Source organism: Acomys russatus, chromosome 30 (assembly GCF_903995435.1).
Source record: "Acomys russatus chromosome 30, mAcoRus1.1, whole genome shotgun sequence".
NCBI classification, from domain to species: Eukaryota; Metazoa; Chordata; class Mammalia; order Rodentia; family Muridae; genus Acomys; species Acomys russatus.
Genome location: NC_067166.1, coordinates 10,225,676 through 10,252,712, shown reverse-complemented (window position 1 = coordinate 10,252,712; position 27,037 = coordinate 10,225,676). Strand labels below are relative to the sequence as shown.

At 38.8% G+C, this 27,037-nt stretch overlaps 1 protein-coding gene across 5 annotated transcripts in view; it reads left to right on the top strand.

Moving 5' to 3' along the window:
* The window catches only part of Pde4d (phosphodiesterase 4D), a 1,424,262-nt gene that overhangs the window by 350,851 nt on the left and 1,046,374 nt on the right, over positions 1–27,037 (top strand). For all 5 annotated transcript variants that reach the window (XM_051172553.1, XM_051172551.1, XM_051172552.1 and 2 more), the window contains one exon: positions 5,540–5,672. In XM_051172553.1, the coding sequence (XP_051028510.1) occupies positions 5,631–5,672 (42 nt within the window). In that variant the 5' untranslated portion in view covers positions 5,540–5,630. The remainder of the gene's footprint in view (positions 1–5,539; positions 5,673–27,037) is intronic.

Below are 27,037 nucleotides of genomic sequence, written 5' to 3'. Positions count from 1 at the left end.
AGCTCTGGAAAAAGGAAGAAATGAACAGGGCAGAGTATCCGGTTCTGGGACACTGACGTGGAGGAGGGCGCCGCAGTCTCCCTCCTGTCCCACTCTCGGCAGCTCTGTGATCTTAGGCTGATTCCTCATGTTTCCAATTCCTGAACAATTCCGTGTATACCTTGAGCTCTCTAGATCGAAGTCTCGAGAGCCCCAAGCAAGAGCTCAGCTGAGGGATATCAGCACATGACACTTGGACAAGTGAGAAGCTATGAAATCCAGGAACTCTCTACTGTTCTCTTTGGGTCTGCACTAAAAGGCACTTTCTTTTAACTCACAATTTTAGAAGATATGAGGGAGTCCATGGAAGTCTGCCTTTGTCTAAAGAGACGCCAACAGGACAAAGACTGTCTGCCTTCTGTATGGAGAGGGAAACCGCGTGTGCATCTAGCTCACTATAGCCATCAGTTAAATTCCTCATGAAAGCTCTGTTTCGTCTCCTGTATGTTTATTTTCTGGATAAGTCTAAATAAATTGAGCCTGTTTGCACTGCGTGAAGAGATTGACTTTTATAAAAAATATATATATATTCTATATCTACTATTTTTCCTATACATTAGGAAGGGGACCTAGGCTATAGCTCAGTGGGTGGGTAGCTGCTGAACATCTGTCTAACACCTGGGTTTGGTTACATCCTCAGTTCTCCCAGACGTTTCAAAGAATCTAAGGGAAGACAGAAGCAGGTTTATTTCAACTGGGTGTACCATTACAAACACCTACCATCTAATGAAGAAAAGACTCTAAATCGGAGACAGATCTAACTGAGAACTTTTTAATTATTCACAGGCCAAACAAGTGGACATGTCCTTCTCCCTAAAAACAGTGGTTCTCAGCCTTCCTAATGCTGCTACACTTTCATACTGTTCCATGTGTGGTGGTGACCACAACCATAAAATTATTTTTGTTGCTACTTTATAACTGTGATTTTGCTCCTGTTATGAGCTGTAATGTGAATAGCTGTGTTTTCTGGTGGTCTTAGGCAACCCCTACAAAAGGGGTCTTTGATCACCCCCTTCCCCACCAAAAGGGGTTGTGACCCACAGGTTGAGAATCACTGCCCTAAACAAAGAAGGTTTGGTGTTATGTGGCAGATTTATTTCAGTGACTGGCAAGTCAGGGCTTGGTAGTGTTTCATTTTAATGTTTGGGAGTGGTTTTATGACTCAGCAGTCATTATAGTATTTAAGGAAAGGAGAAAACAATCGAGTTCCATAGAAAGAGAATAGGCTGGGCACACTGGTGCACACCTATACTCCCAGCACTCTGGGAAGCAGAGGTAGGCAGACCTCTGTGAGTTCAAGGCCAGCCTGGTCTACAAAGTGAGTCCAGGACAGTCAAGGAAAACCCTGCACAGGAAAACTCTGTCTTGAAAAAGAAAAGAAAACAAACAAACAAATGAGAGGAGAATAGGAAATTCATGCTAAGTGCCTAACATATACCCAATAGCATTCCTGGTATTTGAAGGCAACCGAAACCTTATTTAACTCTTAGGTTTGACTGTCGTTAGACAGCCACGGTTTCTGTTTAAATAAGCAGAATTATGTTTGGGGGAAACTCTTCAGAAAGTTTCTGATATTAATTAGTTAATTAATCCCTACATGAGCCCTTTGGGGTGGTCTGGGAGGATACTATTATCTCTACTTTACAGAAGCACACAACAGGTCCAAGGGAAAAGAGATGGCACTTTCCCAGCATCACACAGCTCCTGTGTGTGGTGGACATCACAATGATTCCTTCTGATGAGCAGTGCAGAGCGTTTGCCACTTAAACTCTTAATGCCCTGGAAGGGACTTGTCTGAAGTCTGATCCCTGCTCCAAACCTGCACCGTTTATGCAGGTGGTTCAGGCTTCTGCTCTCAGTGTGCCACCCTGGCTTTTCTAATCTGCTTCTCTTTATTTCTGTCTCTAAAGTCTGTTCCCTGCAGGAGTCAACTCCTCCTTCTTCCTAAATTGACTTTTATATGGAAGCTTCTGCCATAATGGCATCATACATGCCTGAGTTCCCTCCTGTTTTCCATTTTAGTGTATTTTGCCTAGAGGGAGAAACACATTCTGCTCTCTGGGTTATCTTTGCTAAGGGAGGAATTTGTAGGGACTCAGAGAACTGCCTCCCTGGGAGTCAGCTTTTCTTTTTCCTTCTCAAACATTTTCTTTTTGGTGTGGGCACAAATGTGATGTCGTGCTGATTACTTTGTTGATAATTAAACGTCTTTGGTCCACGATAGCAGCATCAGAGTGGTATAGAGGCATAAGCAAAAATAGAAACCATGGCCACAGAGTGATCAAGTTTGAATACGGGCAGTTCTCTGTTCTCTCTGGAGCAAATGCTGCCCTTTCCAGTAGTATAATATAACTATCATATATATTTAATAAATACATATGTGTGTATATGTATATATATTATATATATGTATATAGAGAGGGGGAGTCTGTGTGTGTTATTGAGATAAATGGTAGGTATTTTTCTTGGTAAGAACAAGGTAGCAGAAAAATGCAATTCTCTTGCTTGAGTGCATACCATATTTGTGTGTGTCGCGTCTTCTATTTTGCCTGTGGCTCTTCCCCCGCCCCATCCTCCCCCCCGCCCGCCTCTGTCTTGCTTTCAGAGTTTTCTGCCCTAGAAGGCTGACAGATGAAACGTGTATCAGCATCTTTCTTTGCCCTTTTGCTTAGCTGCATTTGGCTGGCGGGGAGTCCTGGCAGGTGATCAGAGGGGGGTGGTGTGAGGCCATGTGCTTCTCTTCACTCCTTTCCTCCAGGCTGTGCCAGAAAGTAACCTGCCTTGTCAAGGAAGCCAGCTCTGCGTGACTGTCTCCTTGTAGGTGATTGGCTCTACTTGTCCCCTGAACTTACTCTATATAACTCTATGGTTGCCTACCCCCAGGACTGCACTGTCGTTGTGGGTTCCTGTGCCCCAGCCCCCATCTTCTTTATAGCTTTTACTAAACTCTCTTAAAACGATCCTGATATTAATGCACAAACTCCCGAGATCTGGATAAATGATTCACTAATGCTAAGTTGAAATTTGCCTAGGCCTGCTTTACTTGTGGAAGTTTAGGCACCATAGACAATAACTAAGAATCGGTTGTATCATTATTACTTGGCATCTGATACTCAGAGACAAAAGTGCCATCTATCTTATGGGCCAAACGTTTGGCTAAATATAGTTCTCACATCACGTCATCTACACTAATACTCAAGTGTGCGCTAGTGTCTCTCTGCTAAGATATGCCACATTGCCCAGAGCTCTGCAGAGCTATGCCTATTTGGCTCCCAGGTCCATACTCGTTCATGGAGGCCAGGCTACCTCCAAACTATGTATATGGAGAATTAGGGCTTTCAGTTGAATCCATTTGTTGACTCAAATTTTGAATTCCTGTGGGAAAGAATCTCTTATGGATGGGATTAAAGACTTTCGAGTCAATTTTTTTTTTTTTTTTTAAATACTCGATAAATTCAGCAAGCTGTTTCAGGTCAAATCTATTGTTTCTCTGATTTCTTCTGATTTATTCATTTGAAAACAGTGATTAGCTAGCTCACTATGGGCACTACTTCATGATACCCTAAGGGCACTTGGTACATACCAAGTGAGTAATTAAATATTTTCAGTGAGTTTCTCTATGATAGTGTATCAGCTTCCCATGGCAATTACCTAGGTTTTTTCCCCCAATCTTTGGGCATGGGCATTTAATTTATAGTTAAAACAATCTCTATCCATTTCTCAAATGAAATGAATAATATATTCCCACACTTTCTAAGACCAGACAAGATGGTGAGCATCATATCTCATCATGAAGGTGACTCAGTTCCTGGAAGCTTATGAACTAAGTGTTTCTTTTCCTTTGTAGGTTAGTCCCCTTATTGAAAAGCTCTCCTTTTGAAAACAGTGACCACAAAAGCCTATACACGCTCAAAGAACTAATTACTTTCTCCTCACAAAAACTCACATTGGATAATGCGTTTTTTTCTTACCTCTAGGTAAACATTTTCTTCAAGCTAGAAAAGCCTTTTTCCTTTGGCAGCTCTGGGTCTCTATATGTAGGCATATTCTTAGCAGGAGTAGTATCTGTGCTGTCCTTCTGCTTCCACCTTGCTGTTGGGGGGCTTTTGGCCTCCCTAAAAAATATACTGCTCTGAATTTTAAGACTCTGAAGAGAGTGACTCATGCATGATTAAAACAAGTTTCTTCAGCCTTGAGGGAGTGCTACTGTGGCCTGCTAGACAGCCTAATGAAGGTCCCTATCTAGTGGTGGTATTGGGCTCTGGGCCTCTCTGATGGATGGCTAGCCCTGTGGTGGGGTCCACAGCCATGTTGTGTTCCCTACAGTCTCTCATGCTTTCAATTCATGTTTTTTAAAAGAAGAGAACTGTTTTACATCACTTACATCTTCAATGTGTAATTCATATGATCTTGTACTTTAGTACGCTCAAAAATTTTTTATGAAGCCAACTCCTTCAGGGCTTGACTGTTGCTACTTTTCCCCCTTAAGCTTCAGGGTCATTATTTTCCACAAAGAAGGTTAGACTGCAGCAAAAGGATGGAGTGGCACGCTGTTGCTACCAACAGTGTCAGCCTATGCTGTTAGTCAATGTTTTGGTCAAGCGTGTTGATGTCATAATCTTTCCCCTGGAGTAATTCCCCAAAAGGCCCATCATCCCACATACAACTCCATCCTATGACTTGTGAAGCCATATCGGAGGTAGACGAATGCCAGAAATGGACTGTTTAACTTGCTCTTCCCTCAAAACACAGCCCAGTGCCTAGGAAGGTGAAGGTTAGGTAACAAAGCCATCGGTGTTGTAAAAGTGACAGCTATCCTGTAATAGTCTCTAGAAGAACAGTTATTGTTTAACTAGGTAAGCTGCTCTCGCCTTCTCCCAAACATTCTTTTCAACCCCTTTGAACTAGCGGGGCAGAGTACTCACTTGATTTCTACACAGCCCCTGGGATGGCTCCAATCACTTTTATGTAGATTTACTGGTACTACAGCAAGCAAAGAGCTGTGCCACCATGCTCACAGCCATCCCGTAGTCAGTACTGTTTCCCAGTGGTGGACAAGGCTATGTTGCTGGTCCTGCAGAAGAAAGTTGAAGAGTCCCTAGTTCCCCAGCGAGAACTGGCATATTCCATGTTTCATCCACATCTGCATCTTCCATTCCTATGAGAATCTTTAGATGGTGCCTACCACACCTATTTATTTCAACCACACACACACACACACACACACACACACAAAAAAAAAAAAAAAAAAAAAAAAAAGAGTAAGCTCAGATGTTTAACGGAAAGCAGCTGGTGCTGACATCTGTAACTTGCATTTAACAAAAGCTCCTTTTGGAAGTATTCTCATGTCCACTTTTATTGCTTTAAACACATCAACATCTCCGCCTGCTCTGAAGAATTATTTAAGAAGCATTGTCCCAGCCCATGGCAGCATTTCCAAGTGCACGTGTTAATCATATACTTGATTAAACATTCCCTCGCCTTTTTTTTTCCCCTCCAGCATTCCAGTTGCTTTTGAGTGGGTAACTGTTGCAGCGAGAACATTGGCGTTGGGAGCAGCTAGTGGCATCTGAGCTATTGGAAACTCCACTATGGAGAGGACCACTTGCGACTTACTTTCTCGGAGCAAAAGCGTAAGTGCCTTTCATCTTTACTTCTCTTGTAAAGCATGTACTTAACAATGCTTGTGGTTTGCTCGGGGTTTTAATACTATGTTGTTGCAGTTAGATCTGTGGGGAGACTTTGGTTAGCTTTCATTTCTCTTAACTGTACGCAGATTGTAAAGAAATGGAGACTTACTCATCTGTGTGGCCTGGTTGACATTTGATGGGACTTCTTTGTCATTTCTATGCCTTCCCCTTTGTTCGCACAAGCTTCATTGTGTGCTACTAACATCCTGATATCTGAGGGCGTGAAACAAAGATATAGTTAAAGTTAAAATAGGAGAAATTAGTGTCTTGACTACCAATCTGTCTAGACTCATCCAAAGATATACAGGAGGATACAAATAAGGAGAGAACAACTGAGATGTAATCTGAATAAATTAATGAAAAAAAAAAAAAAGAAAGAAAGAAAATGTGTTAAAGGCATCTGTCAGCCAAACATAGTCTGAAACCTTGTCCTTTCGTTAGCTCCTCACTCTGGCAGAGGTCTCTAATTGCCAGCTTTAATCTTCTTCTTTTTAAGAAATATCTTTGTTTCCCTTCTCAGTGCTCTGAGGAAATGTAAGAATTCTTTCCAATTACACAATGTCTGTAAGGTATGATTTCCATGATAAATTTGAGTTTCCTATTATCTTATGGGGGGAAAACACAGAAAATAAGTAGAGCAATTCAAGGAAAGCTGTACCAGGCAAGGATGAAAGCAGATTTAATTTCCATCAGGCAAGTTCCAACAATATGTCCCTTTGTTCATTTACCCAAGGGGAAGAAGCATCCAAACAGATGTGGTTGTGACGTAGGAACATTCATTTGAAGGCATCAGAAAAACCACAAATGCAAACACATTTCTCTAGTATGGGATTGCTTTGTGTTTCATACTGTCATCCTCCTGTTATGGCCCAAGGCCATCTTTCATTCTTCCTACAGAACTGAGATGAGTGTGTAGGAAGGACAAGATAGTGTGCCTTACAGCATTAAAAAAGAAAAACGCTTTACTGAGAGCTATGCCAGTCATTTAATTGAGTCCCAAGTTTAATAACCAACCAAATAAATTCAACAAATCAGTGCAATGTTCACGTTCATTTGTTTTAGTAATTGGTGTTTGGTTATATGGAATTTGCATAAAATAAAAGGCCAGAGCATTGTGCCTGAGATTCTTTTCATCAACTCTGCATAGTTGCTCATTATAGTAGGGGTGAGCTGTATACAAATTATCAAACTAAGAACTACGAACACATCTGTTACTGAGTATTCTTATTATAAATCACATATGAAAACAAACCATCCATATGATACTTTCTTTTGTTGAATGTCAGGGACATGTGATTTGAAAAAAAAAAAAAGGCAAAAGGGGGAGTGTTTTGGAGTAATTAAAACATATCCTTTAATACTTCTCCATTCAGGGACCAAGAGTGTTTAATGATGCTAGGAGGTTCCTTGTTTGTGTTTTTTTTTTGTTTTTTGTTTTTTGTTTTTGTTTTTTTTTTTTTTTTTGGTTTTCGAGACAGGGTTTCTCTGTGTAGCCTTGGCCATCCTGGAGTCACTTTGTAGACCAGGCTGGCCTCGAACTCACACCGATCCATCTGCCTCTGCCTCCCGAGTGCTGGGATTAAAGTCGTGCGCCACCACGCCCGGCTTTGTGTTTGTTTTATATGTGATTTTTTTTTTTTTTTTTTTTTTTTTTTTTTTGGCTCTCTGGAAAGGCAGAGGCTTCCCAGATCATGAGAACTTAAGCTGCCTACACTCAGGTGTCTGCAGCAGTGGGGCTCCCCCTTCCTCTGTTTCATTGTTTCCTCAAAACCCGCTGAGCAGGGAGCACTCCCCTTCTTCCACCCAGCTGAGCACTTCCGAGCACAGGACGACTCCTTATCAGAGAAATGACGTGGCTTTTTTCCTAGTAAGAACTTATCCCACAATCGTGCATGTCACACCTACCCCCTAAGTCTTTGGGCACAATAGAATCCCAAACTGCACACTCAGAAGTACCTTTTTCTGTCTCGTTAGAGAACGTGTAAATAATTTGATTAGGAACTATCATTTCTTTACTTTGTCATTACGACATTTGGGAGTCAAAGAATAGAACATTAATGAAAAGGCTGTTTATGTGACTGTCCACATGTCACTGTGTAAATCCTGCGTCCGTCAGTGTGACTAGAGGTGCGTTAGTCACATGTGGCTGGGTAGAGCCCTCATCTGTCACTGTGAATGAAGGTATATTGGTTATCTTTCACTTCTGTGATAAACTGGAAAAAAGCAGCATATGAAATAAGGCCTTATGTTGCCTCACAGTTTACGGTTCTAGTCCACCATACCAAAGGAAGTGTGGCGGCAGGAGATTGAGGCAGTTGGCCACCATGCGTCCGTCTGTCGTCAGGGAGCAAAAGCTCGGTGTTGGCGCGCAGCTGGTCCCCTTCCCTGTTCCGTTTTTCATTCAGCATGGGCCCCAGTGCCTCTGGAGTGATGCTGTTATACAATCAGGGAAGGGTTTCCTTCCTCGTTTAAAGCTCTCCGGACATCACGTGGACCAATGGATGCATACTCACACGTGTCTCCTGGGCGATTCGAATCTAGTCAAGTCGGCAGTGAAGACTGACCATTGCATAAGGCATCCCAGAGAAGAGAGTACAGAGAGACTATTTTCAGACGTTCTCTTTGCTAGTGAGCTCCCTAACAAGAAGAGTACCAATGTAGCTTGCAGTACTTAATCAATCTGTGTCTACTGTAAAAGATAAAGGCATCAAACAGGTATTTAAGCAGATCGCCGATCAACATCACTTTTGGGTTTCTATGAGTTTAGGCCTCATGCTCATTTGTAAATTGAACGAAACAATTCCCTAAAGAAACCATAATAGTCAGGCTGGCTTATATCATTATAAATTACCAGTTTGGTGGCTTAAATAGAATTTTTTCTCCTAAACATTTAGAGGCTGAGCCTCCCAAGATCCAGGTGCCAGCTGATTCAGTAATGGTGAGGGATCGCGTCCTGGCTTGCTGATGTCTTGTGGAAGGTGGCATCCCCACGGGACCTCACACAGCAGGCAGGAAGGTCTCTGCAGTCACTTTTTACTGGGTCCCTCTTGCCAACCTTTCACCCCCGTTGCCAACCAAGATCCCAGCTTCACATTGAGAACTGAGGATTTAACCTCTAAGCTTAGGTGAGGCACAAACGTTTGTCTAGCCTGTAACAGTTTGACATTCGTATGAAATGGTTTCAGTGTGTCGCCATGAAATGATCCATACTGAGGAATTATCGCACCGTCTCAGCCGTTTAACACTAGGGTGATCTGATTTCCTCTTTCCCAGTTTATATCAGAGAACTCTTTGTGATGGTTTTGAGTTTCCAAGCAGCTCTTTAAAGACCCAGAGGCTCAATTTTTCTCCAAAGCTTTGTCCAGAACTTTTTTTTTTTGCGTTGTCCTTATTAGTTTTGCATACTTTATGTGCCTTAAAATAAAAAACAACATCCATCTCAATGTTTCAATGACATACATTTCTGAAATGCTTTACCCTGCCAGTGGGTGTAAAGAATTGGACTCAGTGCAGGTACAGAGGGTAGCAGCAGAGGGGGTGGGGGAGAGGGAGGGAGAGGTAAAGAGAAGGGGAGAGGAAAGGAGGGAGGGAGGGAGGGAGGGAGGGTGGGATGGGTGTAGAGGTAGGGTAGATGTATGCGGACTTGGGAGAGGTGGGATAACTATGATCACAGCACCTTATGTGATGTTCTTAAGGAATTAATAAAAGCACTATGTAAAATCTCAGCAGCGTACATGAGCTATTCACGGATGCATGAAACTAACAGGAATTTCATTCCCTATACTTGGTTCCACAGCTGTGTAAAAATAAAAATTCTTATTAAAAAAAATTAAAGCATGATCCCTTACAATAGTTCTCCTGCTATGCTCTGAACTCATGTGTTTCTTTTTTAAATCTTATATGGAAAATGAACTGGATGAATTTTAATTATTCGTTAATCAGTTTTCTCATATATTGGATTTTAAAGCATCTTTTATGTTTTTTTCTGAAACTCCGAACTTTGAGTACCCTAAATCAGTTGGAAATGATTTAAGATGTCATCTGCTCAATTAGATTCTTTATTTTCTTGATGAAATTGCCCTCTGTGTGACTTGGGATTCTTTTGGATGTGCTACATTGGGAAATATGTGTCACTCACCAGATGTCTTTAATTGATGTTCCCTGTTCTCTTGGGCGGAATTGTTGTTTAGTGTTTATTCAAAGTTGGAAGCAATTGCTAGCTGTTTGCAGAGCACTGAGAATCTGAAATTCTTTTTCTTCAAATGCTGAACTAAAAGCCCACCTATGCAGGCGGTTTTGTGTCCAGGAACTGGGATCCACTCTGGCCGGATGTGTCAGTGTGCTCTCTAAAATCACTTCTTGTCACAGATGACTCTTAAAATACTCTCCAAAACTTACATACTGAATGTATCTTATTCTTTTTTTTTTTTTTAATGTATTCTATTCTTAAAAAAAAAAATAGACTTGTCCCAGTTGAATCTTTACACTTGCTGATTGTTTTTGGACACGGTCACTGTCCTGCTGACCCAGAATCTGCCATTCGTGCCGTTTCATGTCCATCTCACCATATTGGTGCCCACCTAGTGAGGAGAGGCCAGAAGAAATTAGAAAGGGGTGATCCATTTTGTAGAACTGCCTTTGTTTGTTATTCTTTACAGCCACTCGGAGACAGTCTGATTTGGGATTTTATGGTTGAAGTAAAACTAATGGATTCCTTGCCAGGCTAACCTCATTTCCCTGCGCTGTTCATGGCCATTGAAGGTCCATGGTTACAGAGTTGTAGCAGCATAGAACCCAGACAAATTAAGAAAGTTAAAACCTTTATATATATATTTTTTTCCACTATGTTCACTTCTTAGTACAGAAGTCAGGAGAGATAGTGTTACTAAAATGCTTTGAAAAAACACACACACACACACACACTAAAAAGCAAAATAGAAAATAAGTTGACTTCTGTACTTTGCCAGCCGCAAAACGAAGTGAGAATTTGTAGTTTGAGAGATTTGATTAATTTGACTATCATTCCTGAATCCCAGGTAATGTTTTTGTTTTAGAAAACTCAATGGAATGTTTATTAAGTGGCTACAGGGCATGTTAGGCTGTGGGCAGCCAATATAAGTAGGATACTTGATGGCTCTGCCTTCGTAGAGCCTACTTGGCAACTACATTTATACATTTTATCGTTTGTTAAAATTATTTCATCAACTTGTAACTCCAACCCCAGTGGTCCAAGCTCATTTCATTACAATTTTCAGTCCTTCACGAGAACTCTGATGCCCTGTCTTCCTTCACTCTCCACGTCCTCTGCACATCATGTGCATCCGCCTTAGAAGGAAGAGATATTTTAGCTGTGAATAATGTGTCCTAATTGTCAATTATGCTCATTGTTGCAGAAACATAGATTATTTTAGAGCAGTTGAAAAGAATTTTTCTCAGATAATCAACAATAGTATAAGAATAGCCGAGAGTATAAATGAATATGAGTTTGGGGGGAAAAAAAAGACCTGAAAGAATAGCACATGATCAGCAGCCATTTGCCTTGAATCAATCACATGTCACGTGAGTGTCCCAGTATCCAAAACCAGAGACTAAATTGTCGTCTTAGAGAAACCTCACAATTTATGATATGGTAATGTGTTGGATGGCTCCTTTTAAGACAATTTCAAGTGGGAGTTGAATTCCAAATGATTATGACCAAGAAATAATTGCATATATTGTTCTTAGCACTGTAAACACTAAAGATATATAAAAATATAAATGAGTCCTCTTAAATTGATGCTTAAAAACATTTTAAACATTTAAAAAATGTTCCTTTCAGACAGGCTCACCCCAGAACTATGGAGTATTTTAAAGAAAAGCATATTAATTTGTTGGAGTTTTATATTAGTAGTATTTTGTTCTAAAGGGTTCTTTTTGCTATTGAAAATGTCTAATTTTTTTAACAATAACCAAATTTTGATCCTTAACATTTGTCTGTTACCTTTTAATCTCTAAAAATAACTATCAATGGGCCAAAGTTCTGATTGTTAGAATTTTTTTTTCAAATGAAATCATCATTGCATTTTTCAAGACCAGCATTTCCAAAGGTGAAATGGTCCTACGATTTTCCATGATAGCCTTAGCTTTGAATCTATGTGACTTGGTGGAGAAAATGTGAGTAAAAACACTTAATAATTTGAGTTATTATCAAGTGCCCCAGAAAAATTACTATAAGCTTTCAAGGAACAAACAACATTACAAGCGTATTATAAAGGAAAAAGAACAACAACAAACAAAAAGCCCCAAACTAAACCAAGCAATGCCAACAACAACAAAAAGTTATATAATATCCACTTTTATTGTATACCTCTAAATCTAACACTAAGTCTTTAGGAATTTTTGCAAGAGACTTGATCCATCAAAGAAATAGATCAACTAGACCTCTTGCTTTTATTATTGGAAAAGTGGCTTGTACATTCATAAGCTCCACTTATAAACTATACCAATGACAAATCCTGAAGTTCAGGCCCAGGGTGGTTAATGGTTATTAACTGACAGGATAACCAAAGGAGCCTATCCTTGGATGGATTGAGCTAGAACCCTGACCTTGCCTTTCAGTTTCTTTTGTCACCTAAGATACATTCCTTACTATATACCTGGAGTTGGGAGTATGGCTCTATTTATAGAACACAGATTTTTTTTTTCTAAAAAGACACTTAAATTTTTTGCCATTACCCTGTCCCCGTTCTTCCTAATGTAGTAGTGTGGGGTTCTGTTTTGGCGCACTTGCTTCTGTGCTAACAATTTGATCATGTGGTAGCCATTACCATCCGTGGTTTAATTCAGTCACCAGTGTTTATTAAATCCTTACTGACTGTTTGATTATGCTGTAATAGTTATACTTCATAGAACTATGTTACAAATGGTACTTGAGAGGCTCAGAGAGTCAAGGCACCACAGTGTATGTTGGCACTGGGATTTTAAGCTTCACAGAGTATCTGGCTCATTGAACACTAAAAACCAAACGTAGTAAAACTGCCCCTGGACAAATAATACCAAGTGCCAAGAAGAGCAGCCCTTTCTATAAATTCATTTAAAATAGAAACTATATGATATGCTTTAGAAGTCCTTTTTCTGCTTATTGAATGTATTTTAAAATATTTCTAAATGTCCGACTTGTATTTTTTTCCTAGAAGAGCCCATTACGTGGTATTACCTTATCAGCAGGGATCCATTTCAACACTGTATGAATCATACCAATGGAGACATAAACATTGTTCAGGACCAGTCAGTCGTCTCTAACGGAATGCTCAATGGTCACCAAGGGCCGCTAGAAAAGATGGGGGCTTCCCCATATGTACACACAAAGAACGGACGAGGAAATAAAATACAAATGGTTTTCTCATGTGTTCATGTAGGAAATCAGACCATGTACGCCATCACCAAATAGCACGTGAAATAAGTGACAGAACAATCCGAAATAGAGTGTGTCCCTGTGTGGGTAGCATCTATTTGAAAGCATTTTTATGTTTTGACTTTTAGAAACAATTCATGGGTCAAAAACATGAAGAAAAGAAAGAAAGAAAGAAAGAAAGAAAGAAAGAAAGAAAGAAAGAAAGAAAGAAAAAGAAAGAAAATCAATTTTGGCAAGAGAGACAAACTTTAGATGTAGATTAAAAAACTTCCTGACAGAAAGACCAGAAGGATAGTTCAGCAGGTAAATGCTCCTGCTACCAAGCCTGAAGTCCTGAATTCAGTACCACATAGAGGAAGTAGAGAAGTGATGTCCATTGATCCATCTCTGACTTTCCACATGGAAACTCATGCTAAAACACACACACACACACACACACACACACACACACACACACACACAGTGTTTTTTCAAAACTTCCTGACAGAATTTTTATCTAGTATTCAGGCAGTTTGGGAGAATGTTTGAAATAACCTTAAATCAAAGGTTGTCTCAAATCATTGTTCTTTCTTTTCTTTTCTTTTTTTTTTTTTTTTTTTTTTTGCTTCATACTATAAATTACATAAAATTCGAATCCATTGAAGTTTTAACTTCTCACTCTCAGATTTATAAATGTTGCATAATATATGTGTCTGTAGACATAGGTGAAGAAGGCTAACATGCTCACTGACATTTTGTCATTTGAATCCCCTCTTTTCACCATGTGACCTTGAGTGCAGGACCTTCATGATTACTGTCATGTAAAGGCAGGCAGATGCCAGTGTGAGTGAGATTCCTTGGAGCTATCACTTCATGACTCTTCATTTCCCAGATCAGGTATTTCTCAGAACAGGCATAGTGAAGAATTGTCCGTTATGACCACAAGTCCGAATTTTTAACCTTAAAAACAGCTACCATCTTCTCCTAACGCCTGCACAGGATGCTGATTAATGAGCTGCTCGTCTCACTTCTGCTTACAGTGTTCCTGTTGGACATTTGTTGTCTGTAAGAATGAATGAAACTGAAAGGCCTTTGCTTCACCGCAATTTGGAAGGATAAAACACTGGTGATTATTAATGATAATTTATTGTTTTTCCAAACAGTCTCTTTCTCTAAACCCATGACTACGGTAGGGATAGAAAGGGGTTGTAATATCTTGAAAGGCTTTACTTTAAAGAAATCTGAATCCTTTCACGTTAAGTTGTTCCTGCATTTCAACTGGTGTGTATCAAGCTGGCCTTTCTTTTATTAACTGTTGTGCCACATGTAGATGGTGTGTTACTGCCCTAACATTCATGAATTATAACCAACTCCAGCTCTGGCATGTGCCAACACTTCTCAGACATGGGATATCATGGAAGGAAATCATAATGCAGGAAGAATGCCCTAAGTCTGAATATGAAAAATAATTACTTCTGGCCCAGCACTTCTCTGATGTTCTTTCTCCTCAGTAACTGATTTACTCCTGTGCTTTACTCATATCCCCATAATGAGAACCATTTTCCTTGTATCCTGCCTGGTGTCCATGCTCTTCACTGTCCTGAGACCCAGGAGGAACCCCTTGGTTCAAATCAAAGTAAACATACTCATTTCAAATGTAAGAATCAGTCTTCAACAAATCCTCTGTACAGCCCTTTGCAAAAAAACTATTTCGATGCAGTTGCTGCCATAGGAGACAGGGGCTTTAACCCTCTCTTTGTTGAACCAAAAATGCAGCTATTCCCCTAGTGGAAGAAAACCTTTTCTTTCTTAATGGAACATTTCAAAAGACTGTATTATTTTTCAATCTTAGACAAGGACACCCCACTTAACGGCATGGAGATTATCAATGAATCAAACAACCATTCATTTCACCCAGTCTTTTTCCCTCTGTCATTCTCAGAGGAAAAGCTCAAGTTCACACTTTTAGTGTAAGTGAGTGATTTTTTTCCCCACCATGACTGAGAGTGGAAAAAAAAAACCCCAGCTACTCAAAGGATATGTTCAAGACTTCAAAGGAATGCTCTGAGCTACTAAGATTGCAGGGCAACCAGTCACCACAAAGTCTGGAGATACAAAGTCACCTAGAAAGAGGAGACGCCATCATTTTTGTGCCATGGGTAAAAATTGCCAGAGGTCACATGTACCTGACAAGGTTCTGACAGAATTTTGAATGAGTTGCTAAAGGATAAGTGTGATTGAGCACGAGAAGTTGGACACCATGGAAGCTGTGGGTAGAGGGATGTGCCCTGTAACAAACGTTTTCTCTGAGAACTCCTCGAGATGTGCATTGGGAAGGTGAACGGAAACAGGATTCGCTGTCCCTAATGAAATAAAGTACGGGTCTACAATGAACAGTAGAATCTGTTGTTTTAGGGCAGTGTATAATGTCTGTGATGACTCATATGAAAGGATGGTGATGATGAAGGATACAGAGAGAAACAACGCTTGGCCTTTAGGGACCAAGGCAGGCGTTTGTGTGGAGATCATCACTGCAGTGTGAGGGGTAAGGTACTCCCCAGAGATCCAAGGTCGGTTTACGGAGATAGTTTTAGATTAGAACACCAAGGAATGCTCCTCTTGTTTGGCCTCATCCAAGATCCTAACAAGTATTAAGTAAAGATAACTAGATTTTTTTTTTTGAGACAATAGATGCAAGATGTGGCTTCTCCTTGAGGCCCAATCCTAGAGCGTGCCTAAAGCTAAAGGGTAAGTAGATGTTAATAAAATTGCCATTGGCAAGCCATTCTACTATCAAAGTACAAGATAACCTCAGAGAAATGTGAATTAATGTGGTTATAAAAATTGAGTCTATACCAGTTCCTAACCAAATTATATATACATCTCACATTGAAGGCCTAAAAAAAGGAGAAAAATCAGATTCATCTTTAAGCTAAAAATAATATATATCTCACTATCTGCCATCCTATATGATATCTAGCTTTCAGCCAAAAAAGGAGAGAAAAAAAGAGAAAACACAGAAAGTGATAATACACAGAAACCTCCCAGTATGGTATAATTGTTGCAGTTAATAATGTGAGTAACTATGATTGGTGGTTTAAAAGCTCTGACAGAAAAGTTTGGTAGCATGTGAGAGCTTATGTGTAATTTTAGCAAACAGATAGAAATTATAAAAAAGAAGGTAGAAAAAAATGCTAATCAGGGTTAAAATCTAAAGCCATTTATAGACTTGATGAAGATAAAGAATCAGTGACATGGAAGATAAATCAGCAGAAATTATCCAAACTGGGATTCAGATAGAAAGAAGGACGATGGGAAATAAGGATGGAGGAAAAGAAAGGAGGATGAAAGAGAAAAGAGGAAAAAAAAAACCAAAAAGTTTAATAAATGTGGAATACTACTAATTGGTGTGCCCTGTATAGTGGAAAATCAGAGGAAGAAAGATAAAATAATATAGAAGAAATGTTTTAAGGAATGATAGCTTAAATTCTTTAAAGTTGATGACAGAGTCCAAATCACAGTTTTAAAAGCCAAAAGTACACCAAACAAGATACAAAGAAATATATGAGAGAAGGGGGCGGGGGCAGGGGGAGAACGACAAGAGAAAAATCTTAAAGGCATCCAGGGAGAAAATTGCAAATGACCTACAGAGGAGCAAGGACAAGAATTAGAGTAAATTTTGCTACGAGAATTACCCAACAAGAAGCAGAACAATACTATCTTTAGAGTACTTAAAAAAAAAAAAAAAAAAAAAAAAAAAAAAAAAAAAGAAACCTCTCAATAACCCAGAATTCTGTGCCTAGTAAGAGCACTATTTACATATAAGGGGAAAATTTTTTTTTACAGTGAGAGATTTGCATCTTCTGTCTCCTAAGTGATGTGCACATTTGCTGCTTTTTCTTTCATTGCTCAGCGTGGTTGGGAAGGAGAATTGCTCCGCAGAGAAAATTAAAAAAAATATTTTGCTTAATAAACTATTTCAATCTGCCCCTGCTTAAGAGAGAGCCTGGGGGAAGACAGGGGCCTGGAGGACTACAAGAAGTAAACAGGAAGTGAAAAGTCACTGCAGAGAGACACAGCCAAGATTGGATGTGATTTCCAGTTGGTTCTATAGCAGAGCTTCCAGTTAAAACTACACTAGGGGTTGTGAGGTCCAGTGACCAATATTAAAGGTGTGTATGCTTTGCTAATCTCCTTCAGACGCTTCTTTGAATTTTCTATAAATACAACCGTATTGGGACAAGTTGCCTCAAGATATGAAAAGTTCCAGCTCAGAAGGAGCTATGACAGTTACAGCTAAGCATGCACAATTTGTTCCTCCTGTTTCATGGCCAGAATAATGAAAAGGGGCTTTGAATGCCTTAGTTAGCTGTGCAGTGGGCTTTCCTTACTCTATCTGCCCACCAAACCGTGAGTATATGAAACATTTAAGAGTATTACTCTGCGTATTGTTATAGATACATTTCTTATATCCATAAACAAGAATAGGTCAAAGACCACCTGAAAACATTAAGCAAAAGATCCCACATATCAGGCGTTGCATAAACTTTGAGTTCCATGAAGTTCTCCATGGTCTTGTGAAATCGCACACTACCCTTCCTCATCCCACTGAGGAAGTGAGTCATCCCTCTGCCCAGTGTATCTGCACTGTGTATGCTACACTGCTGTTGGCATCATAATTGCTCTTGCTGTAATATTGACTGAGGAGGCGTGGTATCATGGTCAAACGCCCCTTGGACAGAGGGCTAGTGCCACGTAACTACACCTGCCACATATCACTGCATCACGCATGCATGCTCTGAGGCCTCACCATCACAAGTAGGAAAAATGAGTACAATATATTTTGAGAAAAAGAGCACAGTTCCATAACTTCCATTAAAGATGTTGTTATAATCATTATATTTTTATTGGTGATAGTTTACAGTGCTTAAACTATAAACTGAGCTTAATCAGAGGTATATATGTGTATGACAAAGCATAGAACTTACAGAGCTTGGTACGATTTGTCGTTTCAAGTATCTTAAAGGTTTTTCTTTAAACAAATGGATAATTCATGTTCCAGGCAGAATGAAGTTGAAGAATGTGTGATTTCATCATAATGCGTGCAGAATGCTATACAATTTAAAACATGAATTATTTATCCCTGAAATTTTCCCTTTAAAGTTTGCAGACTGCAGTGTACCTTGAGTAACTAAACTTGGAGAATGAAACTATTTGCTCTCGGCAGAACACTGTGTCTGTACACACGGGGGCTGCACTGCCTGTACTGGAGCGTTTGGATCCTTGAGACCATGTTTAATTAATAGTGGGACAGACCAGTATGTTAGGTGCAAAGTAGACGGCCACTATCTCACATTACCTCACCATTTAATACGGTAATGGTAAAATCTATTTGATGCCTATTTACTATTTTATTTTAAAGAAATAGTTATTTTTTATAAAAAGGAGGGAATTAAAGGAGTTTTTGAATATTTTCCCCATGGATAGAGGGAACAGCTATATTTTCTATATATGTGTGCATGTAAATATATATACATGTACGCACTGAAGTACATGGCAGAAGGCTAAGCTATTCTAAATTATCTTGTGAATTATTTATAATATACTGTTAGCACCCAATCTTTATTAACTATTTATCAAATATCACAATACATATACTGAACATATACGATCAATAGTTTTATTTAGTCTTTAAAACTACCATATGATATTAAATATTGTTATTATCCACATAAGGGATGAGCAAAAAGTTGATATTTATACTAAAAAATATCTTGAACTTACTTATTTGAACTATTAACATAGAAAAAAAAGGAGAACAAGCTCCTGAAATGTATGTAGCTTTTGATTAAAATGCTCAATGGTTATTTAAAAAATTAAAGATAATATATTCATATTTTTATTGAAGATACATTTTAGACCTCCTGGCTAGAGGTGGACATGGGACATAATTTTGCTTTTTTCATAATTTTAAAGAAATCGTAAGAAATCCCCTATACACATCAAGATGATAAATGCCTGTTCAGTCCTGATGACCTCTTAAGTATGTTTCCCTAAGAACTTTGTTTCTAATTATACAATGGTCCTTCTGATCTGAGTGGGTTTAAGTGGCTGGATAGCTGTTCATCCTTCCTGGGAAAGAAGTTGACAAAGCAAATGTGAATTTCTGACTGGGAACAGCTTTCATTCAAATCTACCCTTGGGCAGATTAACCCTTTTATCTACATCGGTTCAATATATTTTCTAATTTAAGGTTTATATTTTATTTTAATTAAGCTTTTATTGATCAATTTTCAATTTTATACTTTGCTCTATTTTGATAGAAGTAAGAATAATTCTGGAAACTCACTCAACATCCCATCCCATCTTCCCAAACTTTATACTTTAGACATACATTTAGAGATATGTTCTGTATAGGCCAGTTTAAGTAATCAACTGTATCTACCCAGAAATATGGTCCTTTCAATCTGTCTCTATCTCTGTCTCTCTGTTCATCTGTCTCTATCTCTATGTCTCTGTCTCTGTCTCTGTTTCTCTCTCTCTCTCACACACACACACAGACACAGACACACACACATACAATTGTAGTCTATGTATTTTATCACTTTGCATTTACAAAACAGTATCCCAATCTTATTTGTTTGTTTCCTTTCTACTCAGCTAGTGTGTGTGTGTGTATACACATACCAAAAGTTGGTGGAGTCTCTTCGATCTTGGATAAACTAACCTTGTTCCAAATTCTAATATAATTTAACTTTGGAAGGTAAAGTGATTTTGCCACATCTGTAAAATAACTTTTCTGTACCAATCATTGTGATCTTAAAATGTACTTTGGGTATATATTTTGTTCCCCAAACTTGAAAAAGTTCAGTGGTTATGGTTATAACATTGTGGTTTCTAGTTCCCAGATTCTATCATTTTCTGCTTTCACTCATATATTTTTTTTTAAAAAAAATTCTCTCCTCTTAAATTTGAACTACTGAATGTTTTCTTTTATTATTTCCATGATCAATTCTGGAAAGTAAAGAGTTAGAGATAAATGCACCCTCAGGATTGTATAAACAATTTCTTATCATTTAGTCAGGCATTCTATTCTGTGATTTCATCTATTATGTTATTATATATAATCTATGTCATCATTCCTGTTTCTCTCTATGCTAGTTTTTCAAAGCATTATAATTCTCTTAACGTGTGTGTGTGTGTGTGTGTGTGTGTGTGTGTGTGTGTGTGTGTGTGTGCACGCGCCTTATCATGGTAACTGTTGTATGAGTCTCCTGAATTTGCAAAGTGATTTTCCTAAACAGTACCTTAACTGGAAATTCATAATAATTTTGTAAATCAGGATGTGTTATATATTTTTGCTGATTATGCTTCATCAGAAAAAGCAGAATTCATTTAAAATGAACACTTTAAGTCCAAACTCTGAGATCTGTTCATTCTTCCTCCTTTGTTCATTTTCATAGACTATATCAAAAGTCATGTAGATTACTGTACAAAACTAATAGCATTACTTTATCGAATCACATTTTACTTAGCCACAATAATATAGATTATAATAACTACATGAATTATTGTGAAAGCTAAAGCAAGTAAAGGTTAAATGGAAATGTTAAAAAGAAAAAAAAAGTAGCAAGAGAAAGGAGAGAAGAAACAGCAAATAAAAAAAATGAGTAGTTTTTTTATGCAACTGTGCAAAATGTACTCTCTTTGTGTGTGGAATAATGCACACAAAGTTAACTGATAGAAAATTGTTCTGTAATCAAGAGTAATAGAAGCTAATGGAAAAATCTAGTTTTTCTTATTGGTATACTCTCACTTTTTTTTTTAAGAATCAACAGTGAAGGATAATCTAAAGATGGCAAAGATAAAAAATAGTATATTTAGATTTGCAGTGTGTTTATATGCTCACATCTCACATAACAGGGCATGCATGACCTAATGGGCAGCTAAAGAAAGAACTATAATATTGTTAACTGACAGTGGGTTAGTAAATGAGTAAAAGAAGACAGAGTCGGAAAACCCTCTGGTGTTCATCTCTGGCCTTGACTCAGCTTCTCCATCCCTTCATTCTACAGTAGTCATGGGTATTTTTGTTTTTTGGTTTTTTTTATCACATACACAGATTTGGATATTAACACTCTGAAGAAATTCCCTGTGTACTTTCAGAGGAAAAAGTTGAATTTGATTGGCAGCTAAATATTTTAAGTTGGAAAAAAGTGGACCTAATTAACTTAAGATGTTTGAAAAAGTCCAAATAGCACTTAAATCAATGGCAGCACTAGAGATCACCAGCAATTGGAACATATTGTTAATGTTGTACATTTTTCATTGATTTCTTTACAGCATGATTATTTCTGCATCCTTCTTAGCAAGGCTTTATTCAATCCAAAGATTACAGGAAGCTTTAAGCATGAAAATTTCTAACATTTGTACCATTTCCCCAACTTATCTTGACAAAAAAAAAAAAACAAAAAACAAAACAAAAAAAAAAACAAAAAAAAAAAACAAGTTTATTTCCTTTCAAATGACTTCAGTGCTGAAAGAACAGCTACTTGGAAACTTCAGATGACTGATAATATTAATAATTAATTCTGAGCTATTTTACCTGTGTGGTGGTAGCTTATCTTGCAAAGGAAGGAAATAATGGATATTCAGTAGTTACTGAAAGCAAGACAGTGAGAACTGTAGGATGTATGTTAAGGAAAGAGGTCCTTTCCCCTCTTTCTTGTCATTATAGGACACGAGGTACAGTCTCATTAGTAAATAAAATATGATGGCACATGCAGGTGGTCTGAGGCCTCACTTTGTTCTGTGAGTTGATCAGAGAAGAGCATCACACGGTGAGCTCTAGAATGCCTTGTGAGAAAACAAAAGAGCCTAAAGCAGAGAGAGTCAAATGGTATATACTCACTTATGTCTGGACACTAGCCCAAGAGGCATGTCCCACGAATGTCTTCGCTTACCAGGAAAGTGGGACAGAGAGGAAGACTTCCTATTGGAAGAGAGACTTCTCTCTCTAGATGAGAGAATCAAGGGAGAGTGGGGAAATAGAAGAACCCAGAGGGTCCTAGAAACCTACAAGTAGACCATTATGATGGGCAGATCTGGGCCCAGGGGTCCTGCTCAAATTATGGCACCAGCCATGGACAATACATGCAGTAAACTTTGGACCCCTACCCAGATCTAGCCAATGGACAGGACATTCTCCACAGTTCAGTGGAGAGTGGGGTCTGACTTTCACGCAAACTCTGGTGCCCCTTATTTGACCACGTCCCTTGGATGAGGAGGCCTGGTGGCACTCAGAGGAAGGATAGCAGGCTACCAAGAAGAGACTTGTTACCCTATGAGCATATACAGGGGGAAGAGGTCCCCCTCAGTCACAGTCATAGGGGAAGGGAGTAAGGAGAAAATGAGATGGAGGGAGGAATGGGAGGATACAAGGGATGGGATAACAATTGCGATGTAATATGAATAAATTAATAAACTATATTTTTAACGAAAGAGAGAGAGACCTGTGCTTAGAAAAGAGTCAACGAATATTTTCCCAGTGACTGGATGTTGGAATTGTAAAAACCAAGTCACCAAGGTCTCACTTTTGAAATTACTATGCCAAGAGTATTTGCTCCAACCCCCAGTCCCCAAGAGGATGCTATCTCTCTTTGATTTGTGTTCAAATAGCTAAACCCTGGCTAGCTCTCTGAGAACTTCATTTCTGTGAACTTCATCCACAGCATACTTTATTCTCTGTTACCAAGATTTGTGATCTGAAATGGGCAAAGCTGCATCTCAGGGCTTTGATTCTGATTTTCATTCTGGGATGTGAATTCTGTGGTCAAGTCAATGGTGTCATTCATGTAAAATGACTTCTTTTAATCAGCTCATGTCTCCTGAAAAATCTCTTTTTTTCCCCCTACAGACTTTATTTTATTTTTTGGCATATACATTTTTATTATTACACATAAATTTAAAAAATACATACAGCAAAAATAACCACAAAACAATCAGGGATGGTATGAAGGTTATACTCATGGTATTTTGGCTACTTGTATTTGGCAACCTTGTAGAAAACGCTTTTCCTATCTTGGTACATCTAAAAATCTGAATGAGAATCAATATCTATCATATCTCATCTCTGTCCATTTAAAACCTTTATCTAGACCTAAAAACATCTTAATCCCTAAACAACTAAGGTTAATTGTAAGACTGAACTATCTGGTCTTCAACCCCATCTGAGACTTGAAAAGGAATGAAACTTAATTATTGGAGTGAACCAGAAGTGCAGGTTAGCAGCTTCCAAAGTGAGGGGGGAAAAATGACAGAGAGACAGTTTGCTGCCTGAACCGTCACCCAAAACTCTCTATAACGTTGTAGCATCATCTTCAGCCTTCTGGCCCAATGTATCTGACAGACATATTTGTGAGGCAAGAAGTAGTGAGGATTTGCTTACCCTGCCTTGGCAGAGTTTGGTGTCGACTCTGCCTTGATCCAAGCTTGCCTATTTTTAGGCAGAATTCTGTCAGTGGCAGAAACGAAGAGATCAAGGAGCTCCTGAAATTTCTTAAGAATCTCTGCATGATCTAATTGGTGTCCAATTTTCTCCCATTTTCTTTAACTGTAAGTGCCATGCTGGATATATCTATAAGCATAGTTTCTCTTTCTTCATTTTCTTCTTCTTCTTTTCACATTTGGCATTTTTTAAGCCTCCCTCTATAATCAAGGGGTGACACAGACATTCAACTATCAGCTTTGCCAAGCCGATGTTTTATTGCTTCCAAGCCATTTATTGAATAATCCATCTTCTGCTGGAAATGGAAGCTTTTGATTGTTTAGCTAGAATGGAAGTAGAAAAAGAACACAATTAGCTTTTAGATTTCACCAGCTCTAGGGTTATTACTACAAATGGCATATTCTTCTCAGCCTCCAGGAAAATTCCATTTTAAATCCAGGTCTAAGTGCTACAAGATGCCTTTGGGTCATTTCCTGGTTACTTGTAAATAAAGGATTTCTTTTGGATATTTTTCACCCTCACTTTTGCTCTTTACTTGACATTTTGAACTATCATTGGTAATTTAGGAGTCATTTATTAGCACTCTCTCTTAATCCATTGTCTCATTCATCTTTATGTTAAAGGTTTGGGAAGAATTATTTTATGGGGTTATTATTTTCCTTAAAAACAAAATATTGCCATAGTGGCATTTAATATGACAAGCTGGAGAGTAAATGGATATTTGGAAACTGAAGAGAATTAAAGGAAGCTTTGTGACCTTTCTGGTTTGCTAATTTAAATTATATGTTTAGTCCTAGAAAAAAGTCCCAGGCATCAGATAATATTCCTGGTGGCTTATCTTTCACTTCCCTGGGATGCCCAGGTCTGTAGGAGGCATGGGTGTTCCCCAGGACTGGCTTTCTTCTATTTTCTATTTCCTATCGGTTTTTGCTTCATTGAACAAGTTTCTGTCGCACTTCACCCAAGGCTTAGGGGGTTATGGTTGAGATAAAGCATCTCTTTATGTTACAAGATAGAAAAAAAATATATAAGCTTACTTTCTGGACAACATAGTGATGAAACCCACCATGAAGAAGGTATTTCTGCAAGTGTCAGTGTAGTCATCTGCTTCCCATGGCGCTGTGAGAGCTTCAGTTAATGCTTCTCTCAAGTGATGCTTGTAATTACTATAATCCTTAAACAGAAAAGATGTGGTGTCATCTGCTGTCATGCTGCCCCTTGCCTGTCAGCGTTTGCCAACTGTAGGACTAGGCTCCGTGTGCCTCTGTATGAAGTTAGAGATCGCTGCCTGAAAGAGCAAAGTATGCCCCCGAAAGGGCCACTCAGGAAATCAGTTGTTTCCATGTAGTGAGTATCAGATAGTTGAACCCTTTCAACTTGAAAATATTATAAATGAGCTTAACAATTTTCTCAAGAATGAGAAACACTCATCAGAGTAATACACAGGCAGGCAAAAAGGAAAGTAATGGACAGGATGAAGGGAAGTGTTAATGATGCAAAAAAGAAATTGGAAAGACATTCACGTTTTCACTGACCAAAGCAGTTTGTAAGAACTGGCAAGCCCAGGCTTTCTAGAAAGGGATGCATAAGATTGCGTACCTCTTTTTTTTTTTTTTTTCCCTGCATGCAAGATGACCTTGCGTTTTAGTTTTGTGGGGGTTTGGTACAGCTGTTATTTGATAATAACACAATGTGTTTTCCAATTTACTTAGATTGTTTTAAAAAAAAACAGATAACTGAAAACCATCTGTGTTTCTGTGTAAATTGTTCTCAGGACAGGGACCAGGAACAAAAACATTTAAAATCCTGCTATTGAAATCTCCCATTAATTGAGGGAGTTCTGCAGACTCTGTCTGCAGTGCCAGGTGAATAGAGTGCCACACATTGGGCTTTCTGTGGTAAATGCAAAATAAATTGTCTTCCTTTGCTTTTCTGGTGGAGTGGCACCATTTTTCATTCTCCTGGCAGTGAGTCTCGCCATTTTATAATCATTAGAATCATCAGGAACAATGGCCTGGATGCGTCTTTCTCTAAGTTGACAGCAAAAGACTCTGATTTAGTGTGCCTTGGAAGGGGTCCAGGGATCATCAGATTGAAACCAGCTCCTGGGGTGATTGTCAGGTTGGTGGTCAGAGGACCATACCCAAACTGATAGTGTTTTCTAGCAGCGTCATTCCATGTCACATACATGGGACCTAAATTTGGGGACAGGTATTCTGTATCTGTAATACTACTCCTAAGTGTACGAGAGACACACAAATACCACAGTTGATTAGAATGGTATACCAGTGAAGCAAATGGCTAAGCCAACTAAAACTCAAGAAGGGATTTGAAACAGGTCCTTAGAGATATGACAGAGTCTGAGCAAACTCACTTGCCAAGACACAGAGGACTACAAGATGATATGGGGGAAGAATGGAAAATATTTCAAGGAACATAGTTCATTTCAGTTATTGACACTGAACCCTAAGTCTTGAAGAAACTTTTCCATTTTACTCCAGTGTGCAATTCTGCTAAGTATGGACTAGGTGAATCTATTGTGCTAAAGTTCGTATGACAATAATATGATGCATCTGTATAGGTTTATAATAGTCTAATTTGGAGCATCCTAATTATATGCCCTAAATTATAAAAAAAAAAAATATTCCTATCCTCCCTAGGGTTTGCCATATCGATCATCTTATCTTATGCAAGGCTCCAGACTTTATTCCCAGCACCATAAAACCATACACAGAGAGGGAAAAAAAAAAAAACAATGAGGTTTGCCACTCTCCGTTCTCTTGCCCATGAAAGACACAATCTATCCTTTTACTCCTGAAGAGAAGCGTCTTGACAGGATGCACTTCCCAGAAAATGGAGACAGGTCAGCTTCCCAGTGATGGTGGATACAGCCTTTTTGTTTGCCACTAAAGCTGTATCCAGCGAATTGCTTCCCCTCATGACATCTGAGGTCCTCCATCTTCACAATAGAGGCATTGGATAGATCTGTGGCCGTTGTTCAGAGCCTTTTTTTTTTTTTTTTTTTTTTTTTTTTTCTGTTATTGTATATGACCTTCAGCACAGTCCGCCATCTCTAGGGACAAATAGGTTGTCATTAGCGTCAGAGTAAGAAGAAGGGGATTCAGCAGTGTTGACAGTCGTGCTGGTAATAAGTGGCATTCTAATGCCCATTCTTTTTGTGAGTGACAGTTGGGTTGTCAGCTCTAACTCTGCGTTATATGTTATAGCGATTTGTCCTGGGACGGTTTCTTGTAACTGATGTGGCAGTATAGGGCTAGCCCAAGGAAGAACAATGTCATCTTTCAATCATAAGGCTTCAAGTGTGCATTGATAGGGAAACTCATTGGTGTTTTTCGTGAATGGCATAATGAAAAGAGCTGCGATTCACACCTCTTGCCATTAGGTGGGAAAAGGGTTTCACATGAAACC